At 37.1% G+C, this 19,973-nt stretch overlaps 1 protein-coding gene across 8 annotated transcripts in view; it reads left to right on the top strand.

The window, feature by feature from the left end:
• LOC118967005 (serine/threonine-protein kinase greatwall-like) overlaps window positions 1-19,973 on the top strand; it is a 39,125-nt gene that overhangs the window by 10,311 nt on the left and 8,841 nt on the right. For 7 of the 8 annotated variants that reach the window (XR_012127942.1, XM_073229039.1, XM_073229035.1 and 4 more), the window contains 6 exons: window positions 1,571-1,710; window positions 2,402-2,490; window positions 12,215-12,321; window positions 12,496-12,646; window positions 15,503-15,675; window positions 17,802-18,944. Coding sequence is in view for 7 of the 8 variants with exons in the window: in XM_073229039.1 (XP_073085140.1) it covers window positions 1,571-1,710; window positions 2,402-2,490; window positions 12,215-12,321; window positions 12,496-12,646; window positions 15,503-15,675; window positions 17,802-18,944 (1,803 nt within the window). In the remaining variant the exon portion in view is untranslated. The remainder of the gene's footprint in view (window positions 1-1,570; window positions 1,711-2,401; window positions 2,491-12,214; window positions 12,322-12,495; window positions 12,647-15,502; window positions 15,676-17,801; window positions 18,945-19,973) is intronic. The other variant, XM_073229036.1, reaches the window with a different exon arrangement.

Genomic DNA, 19,973 nt, shown 5'->3' on the forward strand with positions numbered 1-19,973 from the left:
CACCAAACCCTCTTTCTGGTGTTTGAGGGATTTTTGGATTGAACAAGGTTCTGCCTTTTCATAGTCCTGGAGCAATGGGAGTGGTGGCAGGCGAGTGGCGCAGGTGTCAGCTGGGAGGAAAAAGTCCCTTCCTGCTTGCTGGTCACCATGCCTCTCTCTGCTGTTTGTGCCAGTTAACTACGCACAGGGAGCAGCCTGTGGGTTAATCCCCTAAACTGCTGTGGGTGGGGTTGCCCTTGGGATGACCTAGGGTGATGGCGGGGGTCACAGTCGAGAGGTGCAGCACCCACGAGAACAAAGCTGTTTCGTGCTTCCTGGTCTCAGCGCCTGTCTCTGCAGTCTTTGCCTGTCAACTGTGTGCAGGGAGCAGCCTCTGGGTCTGGGCTCATTAGCCGTGCGCAGAGAGAAGCCTCTGCGTTAAGCTGGGTAGTTGCTGTAGGTCAGGCTGCCCTCCAGCTGGTCTGCCTCAATGGCCGGGACAGACAGTTTTCTCGCAGGTGCCTGCATGGTGGAAGGAACAGCAGGCTGCTTGTCATGGTGAGGGGCCTTGGGGCTGCGTTGCCAACCAGGGGGATAGGGCACCTAAAGATCCTGAAAGTTCCCAGCCTGCTGGGCTGAGTGTTCCAGGATGATTTTGTCCACCTTTCCTTCTCCTAAATCCTTGCCCCTTTAAAAGAGAAGTCTTTTAAAGCACCTGTTTTTCTTTTGTCCTAGGGCAGCCAGTTGTGGGAACCTATTCGCAATCTTAGTCTCAGACTTTGCTTTTCTGCCCCTCTTATCTCCAGAACACTATGCAGTGTGGGTCTGTGCTCCTGGGGTAGATTTCTAGGGCTGGGTATTGAGCAGTGCTGTGCTTCCTCTACCTCCCTGCTCTGATTCTTTTCCTCCCGCCGGTGTGCTGCAGTAGTGGGAGTCCTCCCACTACTTTTCCCTTTTCTGTGAGATGTTGGGTTCTCGCAGATGTAGACTGGCTGGTGTACCATTACTTCTGGTCACTCTCTTAGGAATGGTTGTATTTGCTGTATTTTCAAAATATATGTGGTTTTGGGAGGAGATTTCACCCACACTACTCACGTGGCCATCTTTTCTCCTCCTCTTCAGCAAGAATTTAAAAGTTATATATTAATACCAGTTTCTAATGTTGCCATATTTTTTAAACTGCTTATTCTGAACAAAAATACATGCATGTAAGAAATTTAGATTAATGATATTATTGTATTGTTATGTTTATTTTCTAACATAATTAGTGATTAGTGTAAATATTTACTTCATATTCATATATGTGGAGAGGAAGAGTGAGCAGATGTGGCAAAATGCTAAGAACTGGTGAATCTAGATGGAAGAGTATATGGGATATCGTTCTAGTATTATTACACCTTTTCTGTAAGTCTGAGTTTTTAAACAGCTTAATTTAAATGAAAAACCTGTGGCAACATGAGCAAACCTGGAATTAATGTGTACTGAGTAATACCAAGAAAATGTATCTATTGTAGAACTATGCTAAAAATATGCTCACATTACATTTAATAGTAGTGGTTTTGTTTGCCACATTTATATTCCCTTTTGATAGGTAATGGAATATCTTATTGGTGGGGATGTCAAGTCCCTCCTTCATATATATGGTTATTTCGATGAAGAGATGGCTGTGAAATACATTTCTGAGGTAGCATTGGCTCTAGACTATCTTCACAGACATGGAATCATCCACAGGTAAAGACTGACTTTTCTCCAAACTGTTACTAAAAATCATAGCTTATCAAATTTGTATCGGATATTTGAGTCTTAAATATTTGCATTACCACTTGCCTATTTACCTGGGTTATCTAAAGCTTGGTAGTAACTTCTGTGAGTTTAGAAATACAGTCAACTGTTTTTTTCGTCTCTGTGTGTTTTTTCAATTCGTTGTTTTGACTGTGGGTGTGCCATTTTATTTTCAAGAATATTGCATCTTTTCTCCACTCCTTTACCATCATACCAAGTGCTACATTTTATAACCCCAGCTGATTTACAGTGTTTTGCTTGGTGCAAAGAAAATCAGGTTATGTGGCTTTTCTCTTAAGGCTTAATCTTACCCTCCTTGAAAGAGGTAAATGTGATTTGACCAGGCTTATGGTTTATTTTATCTGATGAAGCTTATTTATTTTAATGGAGTATGTAATGAGTAATGCCAAAGACAATCTAGCATTAAATCCATTAACTTGCTTGTAGATTCAAATATACAAAAGATGGTTTGCTTTTGAGAGTTGTTTTCTGCACTTTGAAAGCCACCAATGAGTACCTTATTTTAGGGAAAATAAATAGGATTTGATTCTTCTGTAACCTTCTATTTTTTTCCCTGGTAATTCTGTTAGCAACACTAGCTGTTTTTTAGTTATCTGCTACTTATCTTTTGTATGCACAGGGATTTGAAACCAGATAACATGCTAATTTCTAACGAAGGTCATATTAAACTAACAGATTTTGGCCTTTCCAAAGTTACTTTGAATAGAGGTAAGAAAAACAGCAGGTAAGTTAACTTTTTAAAAATCCAACAAATTTTAGATGCTATGCTTCATTAACTTCCACTGTTTTCATTTTTAGTTTATAATGAATAAAATTTGATGATTATTTGTTCCAAGATAGTCTGGAAAGGTGTAATGGTAGTTTTTTCTGTTAAAGATGAAAAATGAGAATAAATATTCTTGAATGCTCAAAGGTCCTCAATGATCTTTGGATCTTCAAAAAGAACTCACTTTCTGTTCTTCTGACTTTTTATTCCTACTAAAATTTATTCTAACCAGTTAAACTTCAATAAAATGAGTAAAATAATTATAACATGATAAAAAGTTAACCCTTAAAGAACTTATTCCAATATACATGATAAACAACAGGCAAAGAAAATGAACACAGAATTCACACACACACACACACACACACACACACACACACACACACGAGAATGTATTAATTTCACTACTAGTGATGAGAGAAATGCTAATTTTAAAAAATAATATATACATTAATACACTATTAAGCTGGCCCCCAAAAAAGGCTAACTGGAGATCCAGTGTTAATGAGACTAAAAAGCACAGTAAGTTTTACTAGAGACATTGTAAATTAGCATAGCGCTTTGCAAATATATTTACCAGTGTGTTTTAAGAAACACAAGGCTTTCATTCTTTTTACCTAGTGACCTGTATTTTGGCACTTATTCTAAGGAAAGCAGTTGAAGGAACAATATAAGTGAACAAAATTATTTGTAGCGGCATTGTTTCTAATTGGGAAAAACTAGAAATTACATACATTTATCAAACACGGATAAATGATAACTCATTGACTTGGTGTCATAGTGCATTATGTATTGAATGGTAGTGGATAGAAATAACTGAATAGTGGAATTCAAAATTGAGCTTACAAACTAAAAACCATGGGATTATAATTATTTGGACAAAAGTACAGATCTACAATTCTTTGTCTATAAGGACAAATTTCAAAAACTGTTGAATACTTTAAGGTTTTTCATGTGTTAGGTAAAACCTAACCTGAGCTGATACAGGCTACTCATAGTTTTTATTAATCCCACTTCACTTGATGACGCATACTTTCCGTGAATGTATGAGTACATGGATATTTGAATACAGGTAGCTAGACGAGATGCCACTAGGGATGTTCCATGCTATGCTGTATGTGTATCACATTGCCTTTCTAAAACCTGCCAGTTTTTAAATTGTGCAGCAAATATACCTCCCCAGTTTGCAGATAAAATATCGGAAAAGGGAGGAGCCTAGATGGCGGCGTGAGTAGGGCAGCAGCAGTCTCCTCCCAAAACCATATATATTTTTGAAAATACAACAAATACAACTATTTCTGAAAGAGAGACCAGAAGGTACAGTGCAACAGCCAGGCTACATCTACATCTGTGAGAACTCAGTGCCTCACGAATGGGGTAAGATACAAGCTGCAGCCTGGTGGGCTCAAGCGCCCCCCACACCCTAGCTCCCCGGCAGGAGGAGAGGAGTCAGAGCAGGGAGGGAGTGGAAACCCAGGACTGCTAAATACCCAGCCCTAGTCATCCGCACCAGGAGCGCAGACACACGTTGTGTGGTATGCTGGATATTAGGGAAACGGAACAGTAAAATCTCTGAGCAGGACGCCGCAGCCGGCGACCCTGGGACAAAAAAAAGCGAGTACTTTTTGAAAGTCTTAAAGAGACAGGGGCTTCACAGCAGGATGGAAGCCTCCCGTCACACTCAGCCGAGCAGCTGGGAATCCCGAGGAAATTCAGGCACTCCAGCCCCGTGGGAAGCAGCGCAGCTCTGGAGCCCCTCACGGCGATACACAGCCTCCCGTCCATTCCCCCTCCAGTGCCACCCCACCATAGCAGGGAAACAGCCTGAGAGCTGCCGCACCCACAACAACTGCCCAGAGCCTCTTCTGCAGCCACCCTGGCCAGACTCAGAGGCCCCGCTGGTGCACACAGACAAAGGAAGCTGGGACAAGGCGCTAAGGGTCGCCGTTCTCGCAGGAGAGCACACCCAGCATACCTGCCCCGCCCCGTGGGACTCTGGGCTGTCCGGATGGTTGCCCCGCCCGCGTCGGTTCAAGAAATAAAACCAGAAGCTGCTCCCCATGTGCAAGTAACCAGCAGAGGCAGCCCGGCTAACACACATGCCAACTGCCCATGGACTTTGTTCTAGGAGGGCAAGGCGACCAGCAAGCAAGACCTCTATAGTCATGAAAAGGCAGAAGAGTCTGATCTAGGCCCGAATCACCCAGACAACCCCTGAGAAGGAGCCTGGGAAGATAGATTTAACCAATCTTCCTGACAAAGAATTCATCATAAAGGTCCTAACCATGCTGATGGACCTGAAGAGAAATATGCAAGTGCTAAAGGATCAAGTTAGGAGGGAGAATACAGAAATAAAACAATCTCTGGAAGGACTTAAGAGTAGACTTGGCGAGGTGCAAGAAGCCGCTAATGGAATAGAAATCAGAGAATAGGAACACAGAGAAGCTGAGGCAGAGAGATAAAAGGATCTCCAGGAATTAAAGAATACTAAGGGAACTGTGTGACCAATCCAAAAGGAACAATATTCACATTATAGGGGTACCAGAAGAAAAAGAGAGAGAGAAAAGGATAGGAAGTGTATTTGAAGAAATAATTGCTGAAAACTTCCCCAAACTGGGGGAGGAAATAGTCTCTCAGACCATGGAGGCCCACAGAACTCCCAGCACAAGGGACCCAAGGAGGAAAACACCAAGACACATAATAATGAAAATGGCAAAGATCAAGGACAGAGTTTTAAAGGCAGCCAGAGAGAGAGAAATGGTCACCTACAAAGGAAAACCCATCAGGCTATCATCAGACTTCTCAACAGAAACCTTATAGGCCAGAAGAGAATGGCATGATATATTTAATGCAATGAAACAGAAGGGCCTTGAACCAAGAGTACTGTATCCAGCACAATTATCATTTAAATATGAAGAAGGGATTAAACAATTCCCAGACAAGCAAAAGTGAAGGGAATTTGCCTCCCACAAACCACCTCTACAGGGTATTTTAGAGGAACTGCTCTAGATGGAAGTACTCCTAAGGTTAAATAGATGTCACCAGAGGAAATAAAATCACAGCAAAGAAAGCAGACCAAACAAATACTAACTAAAGGCAAAAAATAAAATCAACTACTCACAAAAGCAGTCAAAAGAAACACAAAGAATACAGAATAAAACACCTAACATGTAAAAAATGGAGGAGGAAGAATAAGAAGGGAGAGAAATAAAGAAATATCAGACAGTGTTTCTAATAGCTCAATAAGCAAGTTAAGTTAGACAGTAAGATAGTAAAGGAGCCAACCTTGAAACTTTGGTAACCACAAATCTAAAGCCTGCAATGGCAATAAGTACATATCTTTCAATCACCCTAAATGTAACTGGACTGAATGCACCAATCAAAAGACACAGAGTTACAGAATGGATAAAAAAGCAAGACCCATCTATATGCTGCTTACAAGAGACTCACCTCAAACCCAAAGACATACACAGACTAAAAGTCAAGGGATGGAAAAAGATATATCATTCGAACAATAGGGAGAAAACAGCAGATGTTGCACTACTAGTATCAGAGAAAATGGACTTCAAAACAAAGAAAGTAACAAGAGATAAAGAAGGACATTACATAATGATAAAGGGCTCAGTCCAACAAGAGGATATAACCATTATAAATATATGCTGCCAATATAGGAGCACCAACATACGTGAAACTAATACTAAGAGAATTAAAAGAGGAAATAGAATGCAGTGCATTCATTTTAGGAGACTTCAACACACCACTCACTCCAAAGGACAGATCCACCAGACAGAAAATAAGTAAGGACACAGAGACACTGAACAAAACACTAGAACACATGGACCTAATAGACATCTGCAGAACTCTACACCCAAAAGCAGCAGGATACACATGCTTCTCCAGTGCACATGGAACATTTTCCAGAGTAGACCACATACTACGCCACAAAAAGAGCCTCAGTAAATTCAAAAAGATTGAAATTCTACCAAACAACTTCTCAGACCGCAAAGGTACAAAACTGGAAATAAATTGTATAAAGAAAGCAAAAAGGCTCACAAACACATGGAGGCTTAACAACATGTTTATAAATAATCAATGGATCAATGACCAAATTAAAATAGAGATCAAGCAATATATGGAGACAAATGAAATCAACAGTACAAAGACCCAACTTCTCTGGGACGCAGTGAAAGCAGCACTAAGAAGAAAATACATAGCAATCCAGACATATTTAAAGTAGGAAGAACAATCCCAAATTAATAGTCTAAAGTCACAATTATGGAAATAGGAAAAAGAAGAACAAATGAGGCCCAAAGTCAGCAGAAGGAGGGACATAATAAAGAACAGAGAAGAAATAAATAAAATTGAGAAGAATAAAAGAATAGAAAAATCAGTGAAACCAAGAACTGGATCTTTGAGAAAATTCAAAAAATAGGTAAGCCCCTAGCCAGACTTATTCAGAGGAAAAGAAAATCTACACACATCAACAGAATAAGAAACAAGAAAGGAAAAATCGCGACGTACCCCACCAAAATACAAAGAATTATTAGAGAATACTATGAAAATCTATATGCTAACAAGCAGTAAAATGTAGAAGAAATGAACAACTTCCTAGAAAAATACAACATTCCAAGACTGACCAAGGAAGAAACAAAATCTAAACAGACCAATTACCAGCGACAAAATTGAAGCGGTAATCAAAAAACTACCCAAGAGCAAAATCTCCGGCCACATGGATTTACCGTGGAATTTTATCAGACACAGAGAGAAGACATAATACCCATTCTCCTTAAATTTTTCCAAAAAATAGAAGAGGAGGGAATACTTACAAACTCATTCTATGAAGCCAACATCACCGTAATACCAAAACAAGGCAGAGACGCCACTAGAAAAGAAAATTACAGACCAATATCCCTGATGAACAGAGATGCAAAAATACTCAACAAAATATTAACAAACCAAATTCAAAAATACATCAAGAGGATCACACACCATGATCAAGTGGGATTCATCTCAGGGATGCAAGGATGGCACAACATTCGAAAATCCATCAACATCATCCACCACATCAACAAAAAGGACAAAAACCACATGATCATCTTCATAGATGCTGAAAAAGCATTTGACAAAATTCAACATCCATTCATGATAAAAACTCAACAAAATGGGTGTAGAGGGCCAGGATCTCAACATAATAAAGGCCATATATGATGAACCCACAGCCAACATCATACTAAACAGCGAGAAGCTGAAACCTTTTCCTCTAAGATCGGGGTCAAGACCGGGATGCCCACTCTCCCCACTGTTATTCAACATAGTACTGGAGGTCCTAGCCATGGAAGTCAGACAAAACAAAGAAATACAAGGAATCCAGATTGGTAAAGAAGACATCAAACTGTCACTATTTGCAGATGACATGATATTCTACATAAAAAACCCTAAAGACTCCACTACAAAACTACTAGAACTAATATTGGAATTCAGCAAAGTCACAGGATATAAAACTAATACACAGAAATCTGTTGCTTTCCTATACACTAACAATGAGATAGCAGAAAGAGAAATCAGGAAAACAATTCCATTCACAATTGTCAAAAAGAATAAAATACCTAGGAATAAACCTAACCAAGGAAGTGAAAGACCTATACCCTGAAAACTACAAGACACTCTTAAGAGAAATTAAAGAGGACACTAACAAATGGAAGTTCATCCTATGCTCTTGGCTAGGAAGAATTAATATTGTCAAAATGGCTATCCTATCCAAAGCAATCTATAGATTCAGTGCAATCCCAATCAGAATACCAACAGCATTCTTCAACGAACTGTAATAAATAATTCTAAAATTCATATGGAACCACCAAAGACCCCGAATAGCCAAATCAATCCTTAGAAGGAAGAATAAAGTGGGGGGGGAATCTCGCTTCTCAACTTCAAGCTCTACTACAAAGCCACAGTAATCAAGACAATTTGGTACTAGCAAAAGAACAGACCCACAGACCAGTGGAACAGAATGGAGACTCCAGACATTAACCCAAACATATTTGGTCAATTAATATATGATAAAGGAGCCATGGACATGCAGTGGAGAAATGACAGCCTCTTCAACAGCTGGTGTTGTCAAAACTGGACAGCTACATGTAAGAGAATGAAACTGGATCATTGTCTAACCCCATACAGAAAAGTAAATTCAAAATGGATCAAAGACCTGAATGTAAGTCATGAAATCATAAAACTCTTAGAAAGAAAATAGGCAAAAATCTCTTGGACATAAACATGAGGGGCTTCTTCATGAACATATCTCCCTGAGCAAGGCAAACAAAATCAAAAATGAACAAGTGGGACTATATCAAGCTGAAAAGCTTCTGTACAGCAAAGAACACCACCAATAGAACAAAAAGGCATCCTACAGTATGGGAGAATATATTCATAACTGACAGATCCGGTAAAGGGTTGACATCCAAAATATATAAAGAACTCACACACCTCAACAAACAAAAAACAAATAATCCAATTAAAAAATTGAGAGGAGCTGAACAGGCAGTCCTCCAAAGATGAAATTCAGATGGCCAACAGAGACATGAAAAGATGCTCCACATCGCTAGTCATCAGAGAAATGCAAATTAAAACCACAATGAGATATCACCTCACACCAGTAAGGATTGCCACCAGCTAAAAGAGAAACAACAAGAAATGTTGGCGAGGTTGTGGAGAAAGGGTAACCCTCCTACACTGCTGATGGCAATGTAAATTAGTTCAACCATTGTGGAAAGCAGTATGGAGGTTCCTCAAAAAGCTCAAAATAGAAATACCATTTGACCGAGGAATTCCACTTCTAGGAATTTACCCTGAGAATGCAGCAGTCCAGTTTGAAAAAGACAGATGCACCCCTACGTTTATCGCAGCACTATTTACATTAGCCAAGAAATGGAAGCAATCTAAGTGTCCATCAGTAGATGAATGCATAAAGAAGATGTGGTACATATACACAATGGAATATTATTCAGCCATAAGAAGAAAACAAATCCTACCATTTGCAACAACATGGATGGAGCTAGAGGGTATTATGCTCAGTGAAATAAGCTAGGCGGAGAAAGACAATTACCAGATGATTTCACTCATATGTGGAGTATAAGAACAAAGAAAAAACTGAAGGAGCAAAACATCAGGAGAAACACAGAACCCAAGAATGGACTAACAGTTACCAAAGGGATAGGGACTGGGGAGGACGGGTGGGACGGGAGGGATAAGGCGGGTGGAGAAAAGGGGCATTACGATTACCATGTATAATGTGGGAGGAGGCACGGGAAGGGCTGTGCAACATAGAGAAGGCAAGTAGTGATTCTACAGCATCTTACTATGCTGATGGACAGTGACTGTAATGGGGTTTGTTGTGGGGAGGGGGACTTGGTGAAGAGGGGAGTCTAGTAAATATAATGTTCCTCATGTTATTGTAGATTAATGATACCAAAATTTAAAAACTAAATATATATATATATATATATATATATTTTTTTTTTTTTAAATCTCAAATGAGGAAAATGTGTATTAGGGAGATTTATTGATGATTTTAAATTGTTTTTATATTACAAGTTTCTTACTTTTCACATCTCATGATTTAAAGATCACCATCAAACGTTCTACATTAAAGTTAATATAAGCACTATGACAATCATTTGAACAAAATATAGACTTTTCTGAATTTGGTTTCTTTTGTTCCTTTTTTGATTGTGTTAAAAAAAGCTCATAACAAAATTTGCCATATTTACCATTGTAGGTATACAGTAAAGTAGTGTTAACTATATTCACATTTCTGTGCAACTGATGTCTACAACTTTCTTGTCTTGTAAACTAAAGTCTCTACCCCATTTTCCACTGCCCCAGTCCTGGCAACCACAATCTATTTTCTGAATCTGTGAGTTTGATTACCTTATGAAAGTAGAATCATGCAGTACAGATCTTCTTGTGAGTGACTTTGTATTACTTAGCATGATGTCCTCAAGGTTCATCCATCTTGTGCCATGAGCCAGGATTTCCTTCTTTTTTAAGCCCAAACATTTTCTTTTTCCTTTCACCTGTCAGTAGACCTGTGGGTTGCTTCTACCTCTTGGCTCTTGCAAATAGTGCTGCAGTGAACATGAATGTGTAAACCTCTCTCAGAGACCTTGCCTTCATTTCTTTCAGGGATATACCCAGTGTGGAATTGCTGAACTGTATAGTAATTCTATTTTAAAGCTTTTGAAGAACTTCCTTTGTCTTTTTCATGGGGCTGCTGTACTTCACATACTACCAGCAATGCGCAAGGGTTCCAGTTTCTCCAACATTTATATTCTTTCTTGATAATGGCTATTCTAATGGATGTGAAGTATATTTCACTGAAGTTTTGATTTGAATTTTTTTTATTGATCACTAATATTGAGCATTTTTTCATAAGCATGTTGGACATTTGTATATCTTCTTTGTAGAAATGTCTATCCAAGTCCTTTGTCTACTTTTTAATTAGATTATTAATGTTTTGCTGTTACTGAGTTATACTTCTTTATGTATTCTCTTTATTAATTTCTTATCAGATAAATGACTTCCAAATATTTTCTCAGTCTGTAAGTTGTCTTTTCATTCTATTGATTGTTTCTTTTGATGTGCAAATGTTTTTAAGCTTGATGTCCATTTTTCTATTTTTGCTTTTTGCCTGTACTTTTGGAATCATATCCCATATATCATTGTCATAATCCTTTTTAACACTTAATTGAAAAACATTCTTTAAGATGTTTATTGTTACCTGTTCATCATTATTTCATCAATGTGAGGTAGAAATGAAATTTGTTAAGTTCAGACTTTCAGTGTACCTTTTAAAGTCTTAGGCCAAATACAGAATATTACACTTCTCTTACCTTTGTTGAAATCTCAAGAATATAGTATGATACTATGTGTGAATGTTGAATTACTTTACAGTGTTATGCACTGAAACCTGATGAAAATCTGCATCAATTTTATCTTGACTTACACTTATGTTAGTTAAAATGAGGGGCCTATGATTTGTATTAATTCCTTAAATAGATTCTGATGTTCAAATTTAACTTATATTCCTAATATCTTGATCCCTTTCTTAGCTTTTGTTTTTACCACCTTCTTTTCTAATATTTGATTTACCAGGAATTATTTTGTTTCCAGTTAGATAACACTCTTTAGTAACTAAGTACACGGTAAAAAGCTAATACTTTGGGTCAATACACTGTATTCTCTTCATTCCAGAGCAAGACTGTTCTATCAGAGTAATGAAGTTTTTTAATAGGGAAATGTTTATCTTTAAAAATTTTTTAATTTAAAAGATTGTTTTACTCTTTGATCCCTTTCACCCATTTTTCCCACCACCACCCCATCTGTGGTAACCATCATTTCATTTTCTGTGAGATTGGTTTTGTTTTCTTTTGTTTTTTTAGACTCCTTACATAAAAGAGATAATACAGTATTTAATTTTCTCTGTTCAATTGCATATGTTTACTCTATGGCATGGTGGCTTCCCTGGTACATTTATTTTGCACAAGCCAATTCTGTAGATGAGTTAATACTGTAGAAAGAGGGGCAAAGTTCAGAACAGATGATTACTGACTTAAATCAAAATGGCAGTTGACACTTTTGAAGAATTTCATATACTTTGCTTCCCATATATAGATATCAATATAATGGACATCCTTACTACACCATCAATGGCTAAACCTAGACAAGATTATTCAAGAACCCCAGGGCAGATACTGTCTCTCATCAGCTCTTTGGGATTTGTAAGTACTTGATAAGAAAAACCACATAATATGCCCTTTCATGATTGCCATTCATAATTAAAAATCCTTTTTCTTTTTTTAAATAACAAGCATGTTAAGTTACTTTAACAGATTACCTACTTATGTGGTGTTTTATAAAATAGATCTTAGCATTTGTTTTTGTCTTTATAACAGTTCACACCAGCTGCAGGAAAAAATCAAGACTCTGCAAATGCTCTTTCAACTCACGGCTCTGAAACATCACAGCTTTCTCAAGAACTAATTTGTGCTATGTCTGTAGATCCAAAGGACACTACTCCTTATTCTAACAAACTGCTAAAATCATGTGAGTATATGGAGTGTAAAAACAAAGTGTAACAGAAGGAACAAAGAAAGGAATAGACTTATAAACACTGAGAAGGGACTAGTGGTTACTACCAAAGGGGAAAGGTTGGGAAGGGTGGGAGGGGAGGGAGAAGGTAATTAAGGGGCCCTATTATTCACAATCACAACATAGATAGGTCACTAGGACAGTAGTACAGCATGGGGAAGACAACTAATGACTCTATAACTTCTCTATACTGATAGACAGTGACCACAATGGAGGGCGTGAGGACTTGCTAATATGGGTGAATGTTGAACCACTGTTTTGTGTGCGTGAAACCATCATAATATTGTATATCAATGATACTTAGGACACTTAAATAGGTAGATAGATAGATAGATTAGATAGATAGGTAGGTAGATAGATAGATAGATAGATAGATAGATAGATAGATAGATAGATGATAGATAGATAGATAGATAGATAGATAGATAGATAGATAGATAGATAGATAGATAGATAGATAGATAGATAGATAGATAGATAGAAAGAAAGAAAATGGTAATTCATTCCATAAAGTGTGTCTTTTGAGGAACAAAATGGTTTTGAATTTTTAAATTTCTCATATCAGTTGAGTAACTTCAAAATGCAAATATTTAACCAGGCTGTGGCATTCTATATTTCATCATGTAAATGCCATTTCTGACAGGAACCATTGCAGATTTTTGTGTCAACAGAATAAAATGTCTAGTTAATGAGATATTCTTCAATTTGCTATAGTATTGGAATGACCACTGGGTAAATTTTACTATACTGGGTTACAAAAGAGGATGTAGAACTAACACTGTGTCATTATTAAAATTATTTCCAAAACATTTTGAAATAGTTGAAGTAAAGATATAATTTTTTAAATCAGCACACAATAAAAGTCAAAAGTCAAATAGTAGAGGAGGATATTGGGGCATTTTGCATAGCACTTATCTTCACCCTTTATAACTTAGTGACAGAGGACATTTTAATTGCCTGCAATCATGTTCTTCATCTTGGGGATGTGAATAATGATGCTCTGAAGAGTAATTAGTATTAGTTGTTTTCATAGGTATTACCTCCTTTGAATTTGGTCATAAAATCTGTACATATCTAGGATATATATTATATAGTATTGTCTCCTCTTACAAGTGAGAAGCTAATATTTGAAAATATTTAGTTACATGCTAGTAAGTGGGTAAGACAAGTCCTGATTGCAAATACAATTTTCCATCTACTGACCCTTTCCTCCAAATTCAGTCAATCTTGTTTCTTCTGTGAAAATAAAAATGACTGAAAACAATATGTATCTTTGATACACAGAAAACTGCTAAAATATAAAACATGGAGATGTTATTTAAGCCTTATTCTTAAGGAGAAAGAATTGTATCTCCCTTAGTTATTTTTAAATCTAGTCAGAGCAGGAAGGTGTGAGGAATTATGCTGCTCCCTTGAGTGGCTATGAAGGTGAATGAGAGGTCCTCGCCTCAGAAGAACATGTAATTTTGTGATTACTCGTAAAAGGGACAACAGTCACAGTCTTGTAAAATAAATGCAGCAAGAGGCATACTGTGATACAGCACAGAAAGTAATAAATGCTAACTGGAAAAATCAGGAATGGCTCTAAATTAAGACAGAGCAATAGCCACACTGGACCTAGGAAAAGAAATACAGAGCTTAATAGCTCTAAGCATATTGCAAAAGGGCATTTCAGATAGAGGCATGAGAAAGGCATGGACAGATGGAATTATATTCCATCTTTAGACAACAGAGACTTGATGTGTTATGTGAGAAGTGGTAGCAGGAGCAATGGAAAAGGGAGCTTAGCGGGTAGCTGGGGAAAGATCAGGTGTTGTCACGGGGAGCATAGAATGTAAGCTGTAGAAAAGGAGAGCCATCAAAGTCCCAAAGTAGTGGGATGGTCCAGTTAGACCAGTGATCCCAAAAAACCTTACTAGCGAATACACAGTATGCACATGGCATTAACTTAGAAACAAGTTCCCGTATTACTAGGAAAAACCACCTGAGCTGTTTAGTTAAATATCAGGGTCAGTGTCCTGCTAGTTTCAGGAATTCCACTGAGAGGATTTATGTGCCAAAAACACAGTTGTTTTAGATGGATTTTGACATTCTTCTTTCAGTGTTAAAGTTCCAAGATTTATTAAATTAAAACATTTTTAAAACTTTTTAAATTATATAAATTAAATGATAACTAAGACAGAGAACTTACTTGGGATTAAAGTCATGTTCACACTTTGTGGGAAAGAAAAACGATATACATATCTTTTTATGTATGTATGAAATCTTTACATGCACATAATATGATCTTCAGTAAAAGCATGATTGCATATTATGTCTAATTATAAAGTTCCAGAGCTGATCATAATACCCCTTAATCCCCTTCTCCCTCTCTCCCACCACCCCTTTCCCTTTGGTAACTGCTAGTCCCTTCTTGGGGTCTGTGAGTCTGCTGCTGTTTTGTTCCTTCAGTTTTCCTTTGTTCCTCACAAATGAGTGAGATGATTTCCTTTATCAAGAAGTTTTAAGTTGGATAATGAATATTCAAAATGGATTTCCTCCTAATTATTAATTTGTTCCCTTGTCCTGATTTCTACTTTATGAATATGGAGAATTCTTTTTTTTTTTTTTTTTTGGTAACATTAGGACAGAACTTATATGCCCAAAACACCTAAAGCCATCCTTGTTGGTTGGATAATGTTCACATAGAAATAGTTCTGATACGCATACTTAATACTTTCCTAGTTATCTATAGACTCAGGTTCAGTGAAGAATTAAGAAGCTTAATTATAAAGAATTAACATAAGCTTCAGTATTTTCTCTTCCCTACAGGTCTTGAAGCAGTTGCGTGCAACCCCAGGATGCCTGTGAAGTGTCTAACTTCGAATCTCCTCCAGTCTAGGAAAAGGCTGGCCACATCAAGTGCCAGTAGTCAGTCCCACACCTTCGCATCCAGTGTGGAATCTGAATGCCACAGCAGTCCCAGATGGGAAAAGGACCACCAGGTCAGAGTGAGGTGTATCATCCCAAAACCAGTTACGCATGTCAAAGGAATGATAGAAACACTTTATGTTTTTGTATAAATTCTGTAAGGAAATGTAAGTGTTACATAATGGCAGTCAAGGTGATCTTCATTTTCCTGTATATTCTGTCAAATTCTTTTGAAATATTTCTCATTGGGATATGAACTTATTCTTGCGTGATATATAATGAGATCCAAATTTTTTAATTTTTGCAGTAAATCAATAGCAATGTTTGGCTTCTAGGCATTTAGATAGATATCTTTTTAATTCCCTACCATGACACAGACATTAGCTTATGAGCTTTTTTTAACCTGTATCTTATTTCAGAACTTATACTTGCTCCTACACTGTTTTCCACCAGTGTCTCATTTACTGGAATGGTAACTCTCCTGGGTCAGAAATAACTTGTAGACCACAGATGTAATGTAGGTGGGTCTTTAAAAGTATCTGTCCTAAGGAGATTGCTTGCTGAACGGATTTACTTCATTTTACTCCATTTATAGACTCTGTTTTTCACTTTTTTATGCTATTAAGGCGAATAAATACTAAAGCTGAGAGGAACTATAATTTAAAATTTTTATAGATTCCTTCATAAAATCCTGGTAATGTTAGACTACAATAATGGTAACACAAAGAATAAACATTCCCTTTGATAAAGTCATTTGGGTTCTATTTTCTCCTTATTCTTAATAATATGAGTTTATGCATTATTGTTGGGTATTTGTATTTTAGGAGAAGGTCAAATTATTTTTTATTTAAGTCAGGATTTCTTGGACTTTTTTCTTTCTCTCCTTAAAGGCTGGTCTGTAGGTGAGATATGTCATGGGATAAACCAACCAGATTTCCATTCCTACTACTATTATTTCACTTCTTCTCTATTCAAGGAAGCATATTGTATAATATAAAGCATATTGTATAATATTTCAAACTATCCACAGCTTCACCTTCTTCCTCCCACCTCTGCACCTGAGGAAAGCAATGATTGGATTATAGTACTGCTTGCACTTCAGTGAGTTGTAATTCAGGAATTTTCATTTGCTTCATGGCTAAGTACTCATTATTATTATTATTAAGTAAAGTGTAATTTTCACATACCAAAAATAGGGACTATTAGAGTTTACTGAAGACGCTCTAATTGAGTAATCTTGTAAAAATCCTTATGACCATGCACCAGTTTGTAAAATTAGGTACAAAAACTCTGGTCACACAAGCCCCTGCAGATGGTTGGAATTCAAGTTTTTTAGGAAAAGTATTTTCTTATCAGTGCATCGTCAATTCGTCTTATTGACCATGGATTTTAACTCCTGGTTTGTTTTTCTTTTGGGTTTTTTTTTTTTGGTTTTTTCATTATAAATTACCATTTGTTTAGCTTCATCCCATCAGCTTGGTTTTTCTTACACTTGTAGAAAGTGACACATGTTTACATTAAAATATTTTTGGTCTGTAATTTTCCATTAACTATATTTTAAGCCCGATGCATTTTGCATTTCAGAATAATCATCCATACCTGCCTTGCAGAGCAAATACATACATAATACTGCCTTATCCCCAATTTTGCTGGAATATGTTGCCTGTTATTTTGGTCTATTTAAATGACATGTAATGCATTATGAAGTATATATTATAAAAGAGTTGATTTGAATTTTAAACCAGTGTTTCACTCAAAATAATATACATAAATGTATACTAGTTTGTATTGCTGTTTAATTCTGTTACCATTGTTTTCTTCCACTGAAAAGTGGGAATGGGTTGCATAATATTTTATGATTATCCCCACCTAAGTCAACAGAGGTTTTAAAGGTTAAAGAATCTCAACTTTAGGGTGACATAGGTGAAGGGGATAGAAAGGCACAAAACCTCAATCATAATATAAATTATTCATAGGAATGTAAGTACAGCATATATATCTTTCTGTTGATAGACAGTAACTATACTAGCTGGAGTGAGCATTTTTCTTTTTAAATAATGTAGATAACTGTCAATTCGCTATGTTGTATACTTGAAACCAATAGACTGTTGTTTATCAACTACACTTCAATTTTTTTTTAAGGCAAAAAACAAAAAAGAATCTCAGCTTCACATAACTAAAAAGTTTTTTCTCACCTTAGGAAAGTGACAATACACTGGGCTCCACAATGATGAGCTGGAATACAACTGAAAAGCCTTCATGTCCACATTCTACAAATGCCACCCAGAGCCAAAGTTTCAACAGGAAGGATCTTGGGTTAGGGCTTTCTGCCATCCACAACAGCAGCGCCGTTCCCTCCGCTGGGAGCGCTTTTGTACACTTGGCCAAAAAACGCTTCTCTGGGGAGGTTTCTTGGGAAGCAAGAGAACTGCATCTAAATATTAAGATGGACGCTGACACAAGGCAGTCTGGTTTGCACCAGTCACATCAGAGGGGTGTGGATTCTGGTGGCATGACTGAGGAACACCTTGTGAAAAGAAGCTTGAAAAGAAATTTTGAGTTAGTTGACTCCAGTCCTTGTCAGGAAATTATACAGAATAAAAAAAATTGTACAGAGCATAAGCATAGTAATGAAATGAGAGGTTGTTGTGCAAATCAAAGTACAGGCTTAACAACTGACGTCCAGGACCTTAAGCTATCGGTATATACAGGTCAGCAAAACAACGGTGTTAATAAGAAAATGGTTCATTCTTTTACTGATAAACAACAGACACCAGAAAAATCACCTATCCCGATGATAGCCAAAAACCTCATGTGTGAGCTGGATGAAGACTGCGACGAGCATAAGAAGAAGGGCTACTCAAATTCTAGTTTTCTATGTTCTGATGATGATAGAGCTCCTAAAAATATTTCTATGGACTCGGATTCATCTTTTCCTGGAATTTCTATAATGGGAAGTCCATTAGAAAGGCAGTCCTTAGATCCAGATAAAAGCATCAAAGAATCCTCATTTGAAGAAGCAAATATTGAAGACCTACTCACCGTATCACCCAGATGCCAGGAAAGTCCCTTGCAAGAAGGTGATGAGAATCCTGCTGCCCAAGACAGTAACCAAGATATGTTAGCTCCTTCTTCAGAGAGGTTGAAAATACGAACCTTCTCTAAAAGAAATGCTGTAGCTTTCCAAAGTTTTAACAGTCACACTCATGCATCCAGTAACTCAGAACCATCCAAAATGAGTATTTCTTCTTCACATGCAATGACTCTTTCGTGTGCTTATAGTGGCCCCTATCCCATGGCAGTAAGCCCTATCCAAAAAGGAAGATGCTATATGCCACATCAGGTATGTTACAACTTTCTAACACTCTGTATTTTAGGGTTCAGAAAAATAAACTGTTAAGGCCAGGCACTTGCCTCTCAGCTAGATTATATGATATTAATCGTGTATTTCTGCTTGCTGGGCATTTATGGATAGTTGGAAATCTTAGTGCAGGAAAGCAAAGCTGGCAGTAATGTTTATTCCTAACCACAATGCCTCCTTCATTTGTGTTGCTCTGTATACTTTGACATACTTTCAGTCACATGTTTTCATAATTACAGTCGTATATTTTCACTTGATCGCAGTGACTCTGTGAGATACAAAGTTAAAGTCCACTCCACTTCACTGCCCTCTAAGGACATACTTAAATTGTCTCCTGTCTTTGTAGAAAAGACTTGAAGTAGGTGTATTTCAAATCTTATTTTGTTTTTATTTTCTAAGCCTTTGTTTTAATAAATCCAAAGTTTCCTTTTTTTCTTCTTTTGGAGAGACATTATAATATAGAAAGTATAATAAATAGGGTTACAAGACTTGGGTTTTCTATGCAGAGCCTCGTGAGCGACTTAGAAACCCCTCTCCTTCATAGCCAGTTTCCCATCTGTCTGTAGAGAGAACGGTGTCGGTCCTACTGGTCTTACAGAGCCCTGTGAGGCAAAATATGTTTAAACTTTAAATGCCAGTTAGCATAAGAAGTTATTTATATGTAGTTCTGTTTTATGTGTTGTAATAAGAATGTAATTATTTGTCATCCACAGCCTCCCTTGGTGACGTCCTTAAGCTTGTATTAATCCATGCTATCAAGAAATTTTTCTTGTGGGTTTTTTTCATTGTTTCTTGCATATCCAGATCTTACTGAAATAATTGGTATTATCTAAGCTATTGATTTCATTAGATATCAGGACTTTCCTTCATTATAATTAGTTATGACTCTATTTTCAAAACTGGTCATGGATTGAATATATCTTTAAGGCCCAGGAACCTAGCTTTTCTTTGGTTTTATCATTTCTGTTCACTATAAAAGGCCTTAAGATGTTTATTTCCTCTTAAACTCCT

This window comes from Manis javanica, chromosome 2, assembly GCF_040802235.1.
Source record: "Manis javanica isolate MJ-LG chromosome 2, MJ_LKY, whole genome shotgun sequence".
Taxonomy (NCBI): Eukaryota; Metazoa; Chordata; class Mammalia; order Pholidota; family Manidae; genus Manis; species Manis javanica.